This window comes from Eutrema salsugineum, unplaced genomic scaffold (genome assembly GCF_000478725.1).
Source record: "Eutrema salsugineum unplaced genomic scaffold, Eutsalg1_0 scaffold_9, whole genome shotgun sequence".
NCBI lineage: Eukaryota > Viridiplantae > Streptophyta > Magnoliopsida > Brassicales > Brassicaceae > Eutrema > Eutrema salsugineum.
Genome location: NW_006256342.1, coordinates 11,432,193 through 11,448,622, shown reverse-complemented (window position 1 = coordinate 11,448,622; position 16,430 = coordinate 11,432,193). Strand labels below are relative to the sequence as shown.

The window sequence follows — 16,430 nt, the reverse complement described above, 5'->3', positions numbered from 1 at the left end:
TCAATTTAAAATAATGATGTAACTATTTTTTGATGCATACAATTACTTTGATAAATATTAGTATATTACCTAGAGGGTCGAATGCCAAACAAAAAAAAATAAAAAAATTGACTATCTTTCAGAGCATATAGTTTCCCTTGTGAGAAAATGCCTCTACGTCATTGTTATCCACAAATAAAGTTTTTTTTTTCACCCTAGCAAATGATGTATCCAAACCCATAAAAAGGGCTTTAACTGAAACTTTAAGCCCAGAAAATGGGCTATCAGGAGGCCCAATTTCTCTTTATATAAATTTCCCATTGGAGAAAAACCCTAGCCCCTTTACTTTATAATCATCAGAGACGAACACTTCATTGCGCCGGTGCTGTGCGGCTCTGCGAAACCTCGAAAATGGGTAATCGATTTAGCACTGTTTTTGTTATGGATCTGTTATTTCGAATTTATTTTCCATTAATTTGCTCATGGATTTTGATGAACCTTAGGTGCATACAAGTATGTATCGGAGCTATGGAGGAAGAAGCAGTCCGATGTCATGAGATTCCTGCAGAGGGTGAGGTGCTGGGAGTACAGACAGCAACCTTCGATTGTCCGTCTCGTCAGGCCTACTCGTCCCGACAAGGCTCGTCGTTTAGGTTACAAGGCCAAGCAGGTGCTTATAATAGTGCCCATCATTCCCTTTCTCTTTTTTGTTCTTAGTTCCCTTGAATTTGATTAACCTTGATCTCAGTTATATTTCTTGTAGAAGTTAAGTTTTATCGTTGGAGTGTAGATACTGGGATTTTGGTAGATGTTATTTTGCTTTCTGATTGTATAATGGCCTAAGTTGCTTGATTTTGGTGTTTTGTTAGTAGAGAAACAGAAGCATTGCTGGTTATGTGTTTTCTTCTTGAACAATTTTGTGTTTTAATGATTGAATTCGTCCCCATGACAAGCTATATTTTAACAAATTCACTCGCTGGTTTTACACATGTCTATAAATTTAGCTCTTTTTTCCGACTATGAAACATTCTGTCTTGCTCTAGCAAGTCTGTTACTAATCTAATTTGGATGTTAATATATGTTGTTTCTAGAAACACGCATATCTTCTTGAAGAGTTTGTAAGCTACACTGGTTCACTCTGTGATTTTACACTCGTCTAAAAAGTTAAGCTCTTTTGACGACTATGAAACATTCTGTTACTAATCTAATTTGGATGTTAATAGGGCTTTGTGGTGTACCGAGTCCGTGTGAGACGTGGGGGACGCAAGAGGCCAGTGCCAAAGGGCATTGTTTATGGAAAGCCCACAAACCAGGGAGTAACCCAACTCAAGTTCCAGAGGAGCAAGCGTTCTGTTGCTGAGGAGCGTGCTGGAAGGAAATTGGGCGGCCTCAGAGTCGTCAACTCCTACTGGCTTAACGAGGTATCACTCTTTGTTACATTTCGTTACTAGGCTATTATGTGTTGTAGATATTAACTTATCAATTCTTCTTGAATTAGGATTCGACCTACAAGTACTATGAGATCATTTTGGTTGACCCAGCACACAATGCTGTGCGTAATGACCCGAGGATCAACTGGATCTGCAACCCAGTGCACAAGCACCGTGAGCTCAGAGGACTTACCTCAGAGGGAAAGAAGAACAGAGGACTGCGCGGAAAGGGACACAACAACCACAAGAACCGCCCGTCTCGCAGAGCAACATGGAAGAAAAACAACTCTCTCTCCCTTCGTCGTTACCGTTGATTGCCTTTTGCTATTATTATTATACCGTTATCATCATCTAGGTTTCATGATGTTGCGATGCTTAATGACTTTTCTTTTTACAAAATTTTGGAGACTAAACAATTTCGTTGGTTTAAACCAAGACTTTTTATATCTGCTTTTTTTTTTTTTTTTAATCCTTGCTCCAATTTTGAAAGAACAATCGAAATGTTCTTGCATATATATTCATAGTAAGATGGTCATTAATATTCACGGGTCATATTAAATTTGACCTTTTGTCCTCAGCGACAACATAATTCCATCACCTTTTTTTTGGTCGACACATAATTCCATAACTAATTTTGATATCCTAGTTTTATAAACCGATAGAATAGAAACGTCAGAAAACACTTTTCTAGAAGGGTTTATATGGGTGATTTGCATCAATATTATGTTTGGAGGAGCAAATTAAGCTTGTGACATCCAACAAGAGTCAATTCAGTTAATAGCGGAAGTCAACGAAAAAGTAGGGGTGGAAATGACAGTATGCTCCTTGCTCCCCAAAAAGTAGACATTAGTTTTTTGTGGCGGGTAGAGACCACACGGACTTAGCTAAAGGCAGACGCTACCATGTTTTTGAGACAGTAACATCACTTACTTTTTGTTCCTTATTTGCCCGCCCGAGGTGTTTTGTCGTGTTGTCAATTTGTACGAATATGTTTAGTGGAGGGGACCCTTGGGATCAAATAAATAGCTAAGACAAAAATTTCCTAACCGCCGCTAGTAAACAATCGTCTAGGGTTTGTCTACTTCTTGGTTTCGAAGGTATAACTACTTCTGAGGATAAATTATGACTACTTAACATATGTAGTTGGATATTTATGACCTCTTGACCTTTGTTTGTGTAGATGGCAGGAAGGCAAATGGTGTTGTTGGTGAAAGGGAAATGGTTCGAACAGACCAACGGAGTGTGGACTTTCCTTACGGATCGCAGAGGGAACACTAAAGCGGTTTTCCTAAGCTCGCGGATGAGTTTTTGTGAAGTTGTGAAGCTCGTTAAGGAAAAACTGTGTATCAAAGAAGATGTGGGAGTAACACTTACTTTCCAGTGGCCGGCATTCATGCTGATGGACGACGGCCGCGACGCCCCACCTGTGCTGATGTCGTCGGATGATGAAGTGTCGCTCTTTGTGGAAATGAGAGCGGAAATCGATCAGCTCAATCTGTGCGTAACCACAGATGAAAATACGGACGATGATGTTGTGAGGGTTCCTGGGGAAAATGAAGAAGCTTTGGTTGTCTACGGCACGACGGAGGAGGATGGGGCGGCTGGTGACGGTAAGCAGAATATAATAGCTACTTATTGAGTCCGTTATTTGATGTTGGTAGTTTGTCTATGACGTCGGAGTAGTCAACTATAAAACCGTTAATATCCTAATACGAGATAGTTGTCTACCTATTTTGTACAGAACCTTGTCTACTGTGTCGACGTAGTCAACTATTAAATCGTTAATATCCTAATACCACATAGTTAACTACTACGTGTGTAATAACGTGATGTGGTTTAGAAAACTATTAACATAGTTGTCTACGTATTTTGAACAGAAGCGTATGAGGAAGAAAATTCTGAGAGGCTGGACGAGTTAGCTGTAATCAGTTTAGCTGGAGAGGAGCCGGACTTTGTGAAGGATGATGATATCCCCGGTGAGGGTATCCATGAAAATGTGGATGATGCTGGTGAGATACCCGACCAGGACAACAACGATAATGCGAGGGCTCGGGATAAAGGGAAGGCTAAGGTGCCGGATGGTGACTCTGGTTATGTACCAGCCAGTCACGGATTGGAAAAAGGAGAGTGTAGCCGCCCTTCAGGCAAGTACAGTTGCGCAGATGAAACTATTAATGGTGTTTTCTCTGAGACAGAAGAGGTGCCAGCTATGTTTGGAAGGGATGCTCCGCCGGTAGTGGATGATGTTTCTGATGATGGTAGGTAGTTATATATATATATATATATATATATAGTGAACTACCTTAATAGATGTATACCAATGTTTATCATTTGGTTCACCTAATTGGAATTACAGGGATAGACAGTGCTTTGCGAGACATGCGATACGAAGGCGATGGAATTTTTGTTGGGAGAATTTTTCGAAACAAAGTTGAGTGTAAAATTAAATTGGCTATTCACGCCATCAATAGGAAATTCCACTTCAGGACCCCGCGTTCAACACCAAACTACATGGAGTTTCTTTGCATCAATTCGACATGTCCTTGGCGGATATACGCTTCCCTCATGGATGCCACTGGGAACTTCCAAATTAAGAAGGCAAAGTTGAAGCACACATGCCCCATTGAAGACCGTCGGAAATATCACAAACAGGCGACAACACAAGTGATTGGTGAGCTGATCCAAACACGATTTGTCGCGGGGGAGAAAAGCCCCGGTCCAATCGAAATCCAGCGAATCATGCTTCAGGAGTTCCAGGTATGGTAAATTTAGTATTACGTATAGGTAGTGTAGTTGTCTACGGGTAGTTGCCTATTCGGTTACATAAATGATGTGTCGGTCTTTCTCGGATTACGAAATGTAGGTCAACATTTCATATTGGAAGGCGTGGAGATGCAGGGAACTTGCATTGGAGAAGGCATTTGGATCGGTCTCTGGCAGTTTTGCATTGCTCCCTTCTTATTTGGTAAACCTACAGAACTCTAACCCTGGGACGGTTTGCAAAACTGAGTTCGGACTGGACAAAAATGGTTGTCAACGATTCAAGTACCTATTCATATCGTTTGCTGCTTCTATTGCTGGACTCCCATACTTACGGCCAGTGGTGATTATTGATGGTTAGTTGCTAATTACTTATATACAACTACGTGATAAGTAACTACCCATTATATATAATAAAACATAAATCCTTCTCCATCGTTACAGGGACTCATCTGGTAGGCAGATATGGGGGCTGTCTCATATGTGCTAGTGCTCAAGATGGGAACTTTCAGATCTATCCAATTGCATATGCTGTTGTGGACAGCGAGAATGATGCATCTTACGAATGGTTTTTCAATTGCTTGAACACTATCATTCCCAATGATCGTGATGTTATGTTTGTTTCAGACAGACACGGGAGCTTCTACTCTGGACTCAAAAAGGTGTGAGATAATGACCAATCACAGATTCATAGTTACTTACATATAGTTGTCTATTAATAACCAACCATTTTGATATATTAGGTGTACCCTGATGCCGGTCATGGGGCATGTCTGGTTCACTTAGCAAGGAACATAACCGCACGGTTTAAAGAAAGTTGGCTACCTGGTCTGATGGTCAGAGCTGAAAAAGCACATACCGTGTACGAGTTTCAGCAGATATTTGCAGATCTCCAAAGCGTAAGTCCTAGCTGTGCCAAGTACTTACTTGATTTAGGGTTACCACACTGGACAAGGGCATACTGCATTGGCGAACGGTACAACGTAATGACCACAAACGTTGCTAAATCTCTCAACAAAGTCTTGAAAGAGTGTAGGGAATTTCCATTAATCTCAATGCTTAAGGCCATACGGATGAGTCTAATCAGCTGGTTCGTACGGAGAAAAGCTGCATCCGCCGCAGAGCAACATTCTATCAATCAGAAAGTCCGTGACCTGATGGACGAGAACTACCATGATTCCACCAAGTTAAAGGTAAATAGTAGTCGATTAGTGGACTATCGGACTACCTGTGTTTAACTAGTTTCTGTTGTATATTTATATACGACTACTTGTAGCTGACTTTGTTGATGTGTAGGTGGTTGTGGTCGGAGAGGATGAGTACGAAGTTTACAATAGACAGGGGGAAAGGTTCGAAGTGAACCTTGGTTTAAAGACGTGCAGCTGCAGGGAATTTCAAATGCTTCTCATACCATGCCACCATGCAATGGCAGCTTCTTCGTTGAGCAAAATTGAGTTAGATAAGCTCGTAGGGGAGGTGTACACCACAAGGTACCGACGATCCCTTTACGAAGGAGCTTTCCATCCAGTACCAACTCCTGTAAGTTCTGGTGGGACCGAACTACTACCACCATTGATGCGCCGTCCCCCAGGGCGACCAAGGAAAACAAGGATCCCATCGCGTGGAGAGTTTAAGGTAACGATTATTTGCTAGTTAGTTAGTAATTGTTTATGTCGTAAATGACTACTCGGTAATCGTAGTCATCTATTGACGTTCTCTAACTTAACAGAGGCGTTCGAGGAAGGCAGCGAGGGGTTGCAGCAGATGTCTTGGAAAGGGAAACAACAAAGCTTCATGCAAACTACCGGTGCATGAAAGGTAAGTGAAGTGGCATGGGTTATGTTGGGATAAGGCAGAGGAGAATCGGATATGATGCACTTCAAATGCAAGTTAAGGGTCAACATTTTATGTTGGTTCTTATCTCCTGGAAATTTGAAGCTTTTTTTGGAACTATGCATCCTAAAATAAGTAATTGGATCTTGGATACTTTTTGTAATGCCTCAGCTACTTTCCTCCCTTAGTTATTTTGTTATTATTGAATGTGATACTACGCATCGTGAAACATGTTCTTGGCTAGTGATAATTAATTGCCCTTACGCATTTTGAATCTCTATTAAAAACTTTGTATGATTGATAGTTGTCTACTTGTATATGCTTATCACAGTTAAGAAATGCCGCATTGGGCTGTATGTAAATAGTAGATTGTCGTAGTATATAGGAGTTTATTAATAAATAACTATCTGTAGCATAGAAACTATTTGTTAACCAGGGAATTATAGTCTTTGCCTTTTGAGTGTGCGTACGAAATTGGAGTCTCTTTTGGAACATTGGATGATTGATAGTTGTCTACTTGTAGTTAATTAACAGTTCTTTAAATGTCACAATGGTCTGGAGTGTAAATGTAGATTCTATTGTTATATAAGTGATTATTACTAGTTAACTACCTGTAATACAGACTTATTTGTTCGCGATGGTTACTATCACATAAATATTAGTAATGCTTCATTCCGATTGATGATAATAAACGACTACTAATAATTAAATATGTCGAAGTTCATAAAACACACAAACATAACAATAAGTCATAAAGGGATAAGTATCTAAAACGATGTGACATGTTCGACAGGGAATAAGTTGTTAAAACACCCGGATGCAATGTTGGCATCAAGCCGCAGGGTCCTTTGGAATTACGACATTAGCTAGAGAAGGCGGTTCGATCAAACATAGGAGATCATAAGCAAACTTCAGGGAAGCGTCACGAACAACATCATCACCCACAGCATTGTCCAGAGGCACATTTGCAGCGTGCAACTGAATAGACATGAGCGCCAGCACACCCAAATGACCTGGTCGTGCAGAAAAATAGTTAACTATCTGTAAACGTTTAACACATATATGTATACTACTACAAATAGGAGATACCTAAAGTCGATGTCTGGAAAGTTGGTTTCACAATTTTTATTGTGAACGCCGTCAGGTCGTCTGCTTTCATCTCTGTATTGTATGCCACTCTCCTGATAAAATGTGGTAGAGACTGTGCAAGGGGCGCGACACTTGTCTTAAGTTTCATCTCTTTGAGTGTCGCATACGAATTCAGTACCAGAATCTCGTGGCTTTCAAAATCGATGCAAAGCCCCACCCAGTATCGGTCATCCACTTGAAAAGGGCAATATATCCGCGCAACCTGAGTGTACCATGAGCGCCTGGCTTTGACGTATGCAGCTGAACCAGGAGGGAGTGAGACAAGTTTCTTCTTCGGGGGATTTGTGAAATGCGGAAGGAGTTCAACGATGCCGTGAAGGAACGTGTACTCGACAAAGTCATAAGTGCACCGATCGTCGTTCAATTCCGCCAGTTGATGATGGAATAACCTAATAATGCTGTCGATAGACTAATATAAAAGATAGAAGAGAAAGTAGTCAGTTACATAGTAGACACATTGAAAATAGTTAGCTATTGATAAATAGTTAGTTACTAATTACCATCACGGAGATCGGGAATTTCAGGTCAACAATTTCTTTCAAAATGTTGACAGAGAGGACAATCCCATTCCAACTAGGAAAAGTCCTACAGATAACAAGCGTTGCAAAGGACCCAATGTTAACTACCGTCAAATAGTAAACAAAAATCAAATAAACGTTTACTTACCGAGTATCTTTCATTCTATTTTGTAGGAGGATGACTTGTTCGAAGTTTGGTGTTGGAAACCAATGCGACATGTCAATTGATTTATCAGACTTCTTCGGGCGTTTAGTTCGTGGGACTATATAGTCGGTCATCTGTGACGAAGGGACGGGTTGTCGTTTACTCTTGCGAATAGCTCCCTGTTCTTCACCTCCAGTCTTAGATGTTTGGGCCATATTTTTCTCTTCCTGTGTAAGACCCAGTGACCACACAGGAGGATCAACACCTGCTGGAATTTCGATCTCTTTCTGGGCATTTGGGACATCATCTCCCAATCCCTTAAAGGGACATAAAAAAAAATCATATATTAGTAGTTGACTACAGGAATTTGTAGGTCCTAACTAAACTGGTACGTCGACGAATTATCACCGAAAGATGAACGAACACTAGTCCTCTACACGTAGCTAACTACCTTAACTTAGACTTCCTAGATGATTCTAAGGAAAAAGAAATAATAGAGTACAAACCGTTTCCATCTGTGTGCCGGCTGAGATCGCAGATTAAGGAATAGTGTGTTGGGTCTCCAGCATGATCTAGTATACATAAGTGTATTGTCAAAATTACAAATAATTGACTACTTAGTAAATAGCTACATTAAACACAACTACTGAGTGATGATATTAATAAAGTTAACGAACCTGGGGTTCTGGTGCTACTTCTTTCTGGGGGGACTGTTTGGTCGTTGGTCTGAACAGGTGTCACATCTTCCTGCGGGTCGGTTTGGTCGTTCGTGTCAACAGGTGAAACCTCTTTGATAACTAAGGTTTTCAAGCCTTAATAAGGGTTATCAATCTCCTGTCAGAGTAGTACAAAGGGGTGTCAATCCAAGCTTGTAAACGAGACACTATCTATGTCATTTGTTCGTTAAGTCAAGAGAGAATAGTAAAGGTTTTTACTAGGCTAAGTATCAAGCGAATGAGCAAAAAAGTAAAGCAAATAATGAGATTTGAACAAAGCTAAGATGCAAATGACAAATAAACGATTCAAATGAATATAATGAATGATAAAGACAGAGACTTTAGACAAGATAATCGACTCGGGTGCTTCCAAGCTAAACTAATGGGCTAATGAATCATTTTATCAAGCGGTTTCATGTAACTTTGAACTCAAGGCATGTTAATCTTCTCATGAAAGTATTAAACATCTAAACTGATCCTCCTTCATACCAAAATATCTTTTGAGAAGCACGAATCAATCAGCAATAAGATTCAGTTCAAATATGTCATTTAAGAGAACAAACTATCACTCTCGCGATGAAAGACTCTTAAACCCTTAACCGAGTGGTTCAGACATTTCTACAAACACTTTTGATGCGAGATATGTCTCAGATCTGAACCTCAAGTGATATGCTTGGATCCAGCCTAGAGATCTCGTCGGTTAAGGAATGAAACATGCAAGACTAGACACCTAAACCCATTAATCCACCTTGAAAGCACCCTAATCTACTTATCTAAAGTCGCTTAAATGACTACTCACTGATCATAACGAGCTCACTAAGTCCTTTGCAAGACGTGTAGCTGGTCATGATTAGGAGTTTAATGCTGATAATAAAAGGAGAATAAAGAAAGAACAAGATTCAGACGTAAAAACGAGATATCGGATTAGATTAACCCAGTTTCACAAAAGAGGCAAGTTCTTAAAGCTAAAAACAGATAAGAGGTAAGATGATTAGGTTTTTGGTCCTAAAATGTATTTATAGCAAGGGGAAAGTATCGCGGGTCAGCCCGGAACAAATCGGGTACTGACCGCTTTCTTGGGTTGATGGGTGAGTGCCACGGTGTGTCGGAGAGTGAAGCCGAGGTCTTCATGTCGAGGAGTGCACGTGAGTCTGGATCCAAATGAAGATCTCGTGAAGAACACGCCAAGAACATGCATGAACCGTAGTCTTTGATCCATCTTCACGTGTGTGTTCTTGAGCCATCTCGTTCTTGATTCTGGGTTTGTGACAAGGGACCTCGGCATAAAATGCCGAGGTGCTTGGTGGTCGAAGGGTTCGGTAGAACAGAGTCCGGCATGCACGCCGAGGTCATTACACCGAGGTGCACGTCCAATACTTAGTCGTTTCCAGTTTCATTTCTTACGTGTGCATGCCTTGATTCCAACGTGCCGAGGCGTCAGCCCGAGGTCTAGTTCAAAATACTCCCAAGATATGAGCCTTGGCTTGAGCAATGTCGAGGTTCTGATGCCGAGGCTTGAGAAAATACTTCGCGTGTATCGCAACTCATTTGGGCTCGTTTCGACCATATTGCCCTCCGGAAACAGTAGTTTTCAACACACGGCTCCAAATGCTCTGAGACCAGTCCCATAGTCAAGATGACTCAATAAGCTCGAACTTTGGTGAAGATACCGTCGGAGCTTGGGAAGTGCAAGGCTTCCTGGATTTCACATCTTTGCATCGTATTGAAATCACCGGAAAACAAGCTTTTTGGACCGATGTGAACTCCGGAGACTTTATCTTTCAAACCACTGCTCCGAACTAAGCGATTCCAACTGTCCTGAGAAGTTCTTCCACAGATCTCAAACTTTAATGAAGACCGGACAAGCTAATTCGGTCCGGAAAGGCTCCGTCCGCCGTGATTTTTGGACTCCGCCGTTCGGTTCTCGGATGCGCGTAATGCTGGTGCATCTTCCGGAAGCTGTATCTTTCTCTACACTGGTCCGAATTGGATGATTCCGATCGTTCTGGGATCTTTGCTTGATTGTCTCCAACTTTGATGAAGACCCCGCCAACTGATTCGGACCGGAAGGTTCCCCGGATTGCTGATCTTTGAAATGTGCGGACAAGGACAGATTTTGGTCGAGAAAAGCTTCCCGCGGTAAGGAAAATGACCGAGGGCTGTGTACCGCGGTAAGCTTTTTGGTCGTAAATTTCTCTCGCCTCGGCCAAAAACTCAACCCGTGGTATTTTGCACCCGATACTCGACCCAGGCTGATTTTGGTCGATCGGTAAGGATTTTGGCCGGTAATGAGCGATCGGTAAACTTTTTGACCGAGGTTTCTGTCCGGCCAGTACGCGATTTGGCCGAGAAATTCCTCCAAGCGGTTTTCACCATTTTTAACCCTTTTCTTCACCGTTTTCTTCTCTGCTCCTCTTCTTAAGCTCCAAATGACTTCCAAAGCACCTGATAAAGACTTCAAAACATGCAAAACTCTTTGGGACCTAATGCAAGCCCTAAATCCTATTTTCATGCCTAAAGACTCAATTTACATGGGAAAACATATGATGAGGACTCTAAAATGCACTCTAAATGATGTAAAATATAGACATATCAACTCCCCCACACTTGTCCTTTGCTTGTCCTCAAGCGAAGAGAACAAATGAGAGAGAGAGGTTGTAATGCAGATGGAGCTCATATTTCCTTTTTAGAGAGAAGTGATCACAAAGAGAACTCGGATTCATGCTCAAATATGCAATGCAAAGCTATACTCAGATATTTTCCAACTAAAGCACGGAATCTCCACAAGCCATTATCACATTCAACTCTTTCACATTCATTAAGCTTGTAACCGGTGAATCAAATGATGCAATGTTCAAATAGGCTGGCTTGGCTAGGGTAAAGTCATGAGATAAAAATGATCTCATCAATATTCAAGCGGGTGCAATGCAACAACGGGATCACTCAGTGAACGACCAAACTTTGGCAGAATGCTAAAGGTAAAAAGCAACCGATGCATACAAGGGCAAGACTCATCACACCCCACACTCCACTCAAAGCGTTTCTCACTTGCTCACCCTCTCAGAATCCTCACTCTTCACAATCGTTTTCTTTTCACTAGGGGATTCGCCTTTTTCTTTTATTTTCAAGCCTTGGTTTTCACTTATTCACACAGCTCTTTTCTTTCATAGCGTATAGCCTCTTTCATTTTCATTTCAGAACACTTGAGCCTTTGGCTTCTTTTCATTTCAGAGCTTATCTTTTCACATCCAAGACTTAATTCATTTTCATTCATTCCCCTAGCTATTTCCACTCTCACTTTTCCACTCAGCTCACCTTTTTCCACTCACCAACAAGTCTTTTCCCCCACACTTATTTCTCACCAATACTCTTGGTTCCTCGATGTTGGAACATATCACTCAATGAGCCATGCCCTTGTCGCTCTAAACCTAACACTTTCTGCCAAGTTCAGTCCAAGGTGGCCTTACAATTCACACACAAACATTGGCTCGAAAGAAAGATGGGTTCAAGGTGAGGGAACTGATCCATGATGCGGATTCAGCTACTTGAGCTAAGGAAGGAGGGTGGTAAAAACAACGATTCTAGCTCAAGTATGTATATCGGTATCCACAAGCCTATTCAAGCAATGCATCAAAAGATATTTATATTTCAAGTTCAAGGTTATCACTTAGCTAGAGTTGAGTGTATTTCAGACTTGTTTCTCAGATTCAAATCGTTTCAAGCTTTACAAGCACAGAATGAGTTTCACAAGCATATTTAGTTCAAGTTCTCAAGTGATTTACTCTCTAGGAAAAAATCTATCATTGCTCCTTGCACTGATGCAATCCTACATGATGCAACTAGACTCGATCTTAAAATGCGAGATGCAACTAGAATGATGTAATTTATCACATGTATTAAGCTAAATGAGACTCAAGAATGCAAAAGTCGAATAAGAACAAAGAAAACAAGATCAGAAAACACAAAGCTCCTCCCCCACACTTAGATAACACAGTCCCTTGTGTTATAAAAGCGTGTGAGAGAAGTGAGAAGACAGACTGAACGAATGCAAGATGATATATACAAGATGCATATGTACAAGGTTTAAAGTCGATACCTTAGTCGGAGAGGTCGGATCCCAAGTAGTGCGAGGGATTCGATGTTGAGCACTAGGGAGTGGGCTGACGTGGTTGGCTGCTTTCTGAGGGTTCAGGCAGGAAAGTCGTGGCTGGGTCGATCCAGTCTTCTTTGCCTGGTGGAAACTCCGGGTTCCTCGCGTTTGAGCTTTCTCCAACTCCTTCCTCTGTAATCGGTGCGGTTGAGGTCTCTGAGTTCTTATCCGGTGAGGATGGCCTCGTGAGCTGCTTTACATTCTTCTTCAAATTCCTCACACAATCCACCAATGCGTGGATGGTTTTGTCTTGCCACTTACACCACTTTTGGAGGGTGTTTACTCGCGAGTACAGCTTCTTGGTGTGGTATTCAGGCTCACCCCACACTTGCGGATCAAAGTGATAGCGGCCTGCTCCGATCCTTCTCTCATAGTATCTTTGTTCTTCGTTATCACAATCTTCCGGGCCATTAGAGTTCTCGGGTTTGCTAGGTGCTGCCTTGGTGCATTTGCGTGTTGGTGGGTCGAAAGCTGGATTATACAACTGGTCTTTGAGAATGTAGAATGAGACGTTACACTGCTTGTCGAGCACGGTGAGGCTTCGGTTAGGCAGGAGAACCTGCGTGCCGTCTCTATGCAGTAGGGTGAAGTTGTAAACCCATTTGTCCCCTGACTTGCCTCCGAAGAAACCACTTTTACTTAGGTATAACTCATCAATAAGGTTCGGCTTCTTTGGTGAATCAGGGAATATAAACCCTTGAGCCCTCAGGATCTTGGTGACTATCCAACCGTTCTGAAGTCTTCTTGCTCCTCGATTCTTGCGGTCGCACCATACATTGTGCCGATAAGTGAGCATTTGAATGGCAAAGAATGCACCCAATGATGGTACATGCAGCGGCCCTTGGAACTCTTTCTTGTTCTTCATTTGAGTGATGAACAGCTTCAATCCGAGTCCCAACAGTTCAAGCTCGGCCGTGTGAATAACACCAGGGTTAAAGGTCGAGAAGAATGTTGATGCTAAGACGCGGTTGGTGTATCTGATCGCAGGGTTCCTTATGCAGCTTGTCTTGCTCTTGCCTCCAAGGTAAGGTCCAAAAGATAACGTTTCCCACAAGGCGGCCAACTCATCACGAGGGTACACAAACTTGTCAAGCGAGCTTCCATTCCTTTCAAACCCAAAGATTTCATCAAGCTCCTTGAAACTGACCTTGTAGTGCACGCTATCCATTTCAAACTCAATGTGGCCGAATCCTTTGCCATGTAAACGCTTTGGATCTCTCTTGGGGTAGATGATGACCTCCAAGGTTGCAAGAAACTGCTGTGTAATCCCTTCGTAGGCAACATCGCTCATCTCAAAGAACTTTGCCAAGCCCATATTCTCAAAAATGAGGGTCACGTCATCAAGTATCTCGAGTTTCCTCAGCAACTCCAAGTCAGGGAATCGACCTTGAGCCACTCTGATGGAGTTAAAGTGGTCCAAGTATTCCTCAGTAGTTGGGAAGTGTTCATCCTCGGGCTCGGACTTTGGTTCTTTCTTGGACTTTTTGTCACCGTTGTCCACATAAGGGACTAAGGCTCCGGGCTCGTCGTCATCAGATCCCACAGCTGCCTTCTTCCCGTTCCTCTTTGACTCGAGAGCTGGTGCCGGAGTGAGCTCAGTATTTCTTGCTCGTTTGGGGGTTGGCTCGTCATCGGGTCGCATTGAGGGTTTCTTGCTGGTTCCTCCACTACGTGGCACGGCAACAGCTTTACCCTTCAAAACTCTCTTCTGTCCTGCACCTTTGTTTGTCTCGTTGGTAGGGACGGTTCGATCTCCGGTCATCTTTGGGAATCCAAGATTTAAGCTGAATGAGATGCTTATGCAGAGTAGACAACACCCTAACGAGTCTAGAACGCTTGGAATCACGCAAAATGAACGAGAAATGAGTGAGTTGTGTTCGTGAAATGCAGAGAAAAGAGTCAAGAGAGCAAACTCTGCGTTTGGCTAAGTATGGAGGTCGGTATGGGCTGGAGCGCGCTTTCCAGCTGGCATTTGGACTATTGTGGGACTGGTCCCCCCTTCTGCTCCAGCTCCAGCCATTGACCGCGCCAAAAACCACTTTGACCGGGTGTTCAAATTCAAAATGCCGCGCAACCCTTCAAATGGACGCGGTACGGGGATGACATGGGCTGTACGGACCCAGACAAATTTTCTCGTGTTTCTCTGAGCTGCCTCGACTTGTTCCACCCCGAGGGCACCAAGCCGAGTGGTTTCATCCCGTGCCAACGTGTAAATCCCCATAGCTTTTGCGTCTTTTCTTTGGACCTCGCAAAGCCTCTACTTCGTTCTAAGTATTTCATGTGTTCTTGCTTTTGATCATTTCTTGAAACCGAGTACCTCGGCATGCTCCACCACGAGGGCATCATGCCGAGGTCACTTGTTTTTAGCAAAGAACACGTGAATCTTGGGGGTTTAAACAGGCTGGCCTTGGTGTATACTGGTCGCGGCCTTGAATCAAGGTTTTTGACCGTTTTGAGTGAACATCGCCCCTCGGTATATTTATACCGAGGTGTTTACACCGTGAGCCTCCCCCACACTTAGTTATTTTACCACAGCACTTCTCAGACACGACCATGATGAAATTAAGTCGAGGGATCAAGCTGAGGTTCTCAGGCTTTCACTCGGTAAAAGATGACCATGGTATGAATATACCGAGGGTCGATACCGAGGCTATGTATGCTCTTCGACTTAATTCATCAGGTCGTGTCTCTTTCAAGCTGTCCCTCACTTTCACCCTCAAGGGTCACTGTCTAACTCCTGAAACACTTAACAAACCCTTCAAAAAGCTTCAAATAAAAAGAAAAAGAAGATGAAAAAAGAAATATGTACATGGGTAAGCTTGGGGTGTCTCCCAAGAGCACTTTGTTTAACGTTGCTAAGTTTGACTTTTCATACCTTTTCAGGCTGATTCCGGTTCAAGTAGAGGAACTGAGGTAGCTCCCTCCCTTGTTTCTGATGCCAAGTAATGCTTTACCCTCTGGCCGTTTACCACAAAACCTTGTCCATCTTTTCCTTTCAAAACCACGGCTCCATAGGGTCTTACTTCAAGAATCATGAATGGACCGGACCACCTAGACCTCAGCTTCCCAGGGAACAACTTAAGTCTTGAGTTAAACAACAGAACTTGGTCCCCTTCTTTGAACTCTCTCTTGTGTATCTTCTTGTCATGGAGCGCCTTGGTTCTTTCTTTGTAGATTTTAGAGCTCTCAAAAGCATCTAACCGGATTTCCTCAAGCTCATGAAGCTGTAGAACTCTTTTCTCTTGTGCGGTCTTGATGTCGAAGTTCAGAAGTTTCACTGCCCACAAGGCCTTGTATTCTAACTCAACCGGTAGATGACAGCTTTTCCCATAGAGCAAGTTAAATGGTGAAGTCCCAATGGGGGTCTTGTAGGCGGTTCTGTAAGCCCACAGAGCATCGTCAAGTTTCTTACTCCAATCCTTCCTGGATGAGTTCACGGTCCTTTTCAAAATGGCCTTTATCTGACGGTTGGAAACCTCCACTTGGCCGCTGTTTGCGATGATAAGGGTGGCCACCTTGTGCTTTACTCCGTGCTCGTACTCCAAACCATGGGAAGATGATACTCTTGAAGAGTTTTACCACCCCTTTTGAATCGTTGGTCGTAGATGCAACCGCTTCAACCCATTTACTCACATAATCCACCGCTACAAGGATATATTGATTCCCATACCAGCTCACAAAGGGACCCATGAAGTCAATGCCCAACAGTGGACGACTTCACTTCAAAGATTGGGGTTTGGGGCATTTCAT

At 42.7% G+C, this 16,430-nt stretch overlaps 2 protein-coding genes across 2 annotated transcripts; both read left to right on the top strand.

The window, feature by feature from the left end:
* Positions 1–320: 320 nt before the first annotated feature.
* Positions 321–1,859, top strand: LOC18008971 (60S ribosomal protein L15-1). The gene is made up of 4 exons (XM_006391490.2): positions 321–394; positions 483–649; positions 1,203–1,400; positions 1,478–1,859. The coding sequence occupies exons 1-4, from the start codon at positions 391–393 to the stop codon at positions 1,721–1,723; spliced, it is 615 nt and encodes a 204-aa protein (XP_006391552.1). The 5' UTR covers positions 321–390; the 3' UTR covers positions 1,724–1,859.
* Positions 1,860–2,589: 730 nt separating this feature from the next.
* Positions 2,590–6,337, top strand: LOC112086097. Its single transcript, XM_024154852.1, has 9 exons — positions 2,590–3,019; positions 3,287–3,667; positions 3,766–4,166; positions 4,273–4,525; positions 4,614–4,831; positions 4,913–5,362; positions 5,466–5,804; positions 5,899–5,987; positions 6,334–6,337. Exons 1-9 carry the CDS (start codon positions 2,590–2,592, stop codon positions 6,335–6,337), a joined length of 2,565 nt encoding a protein of 854 aa, XP_024010620.1.
* Positions 6,338–16,430: the final 10,093 nt, after the last annotated feature.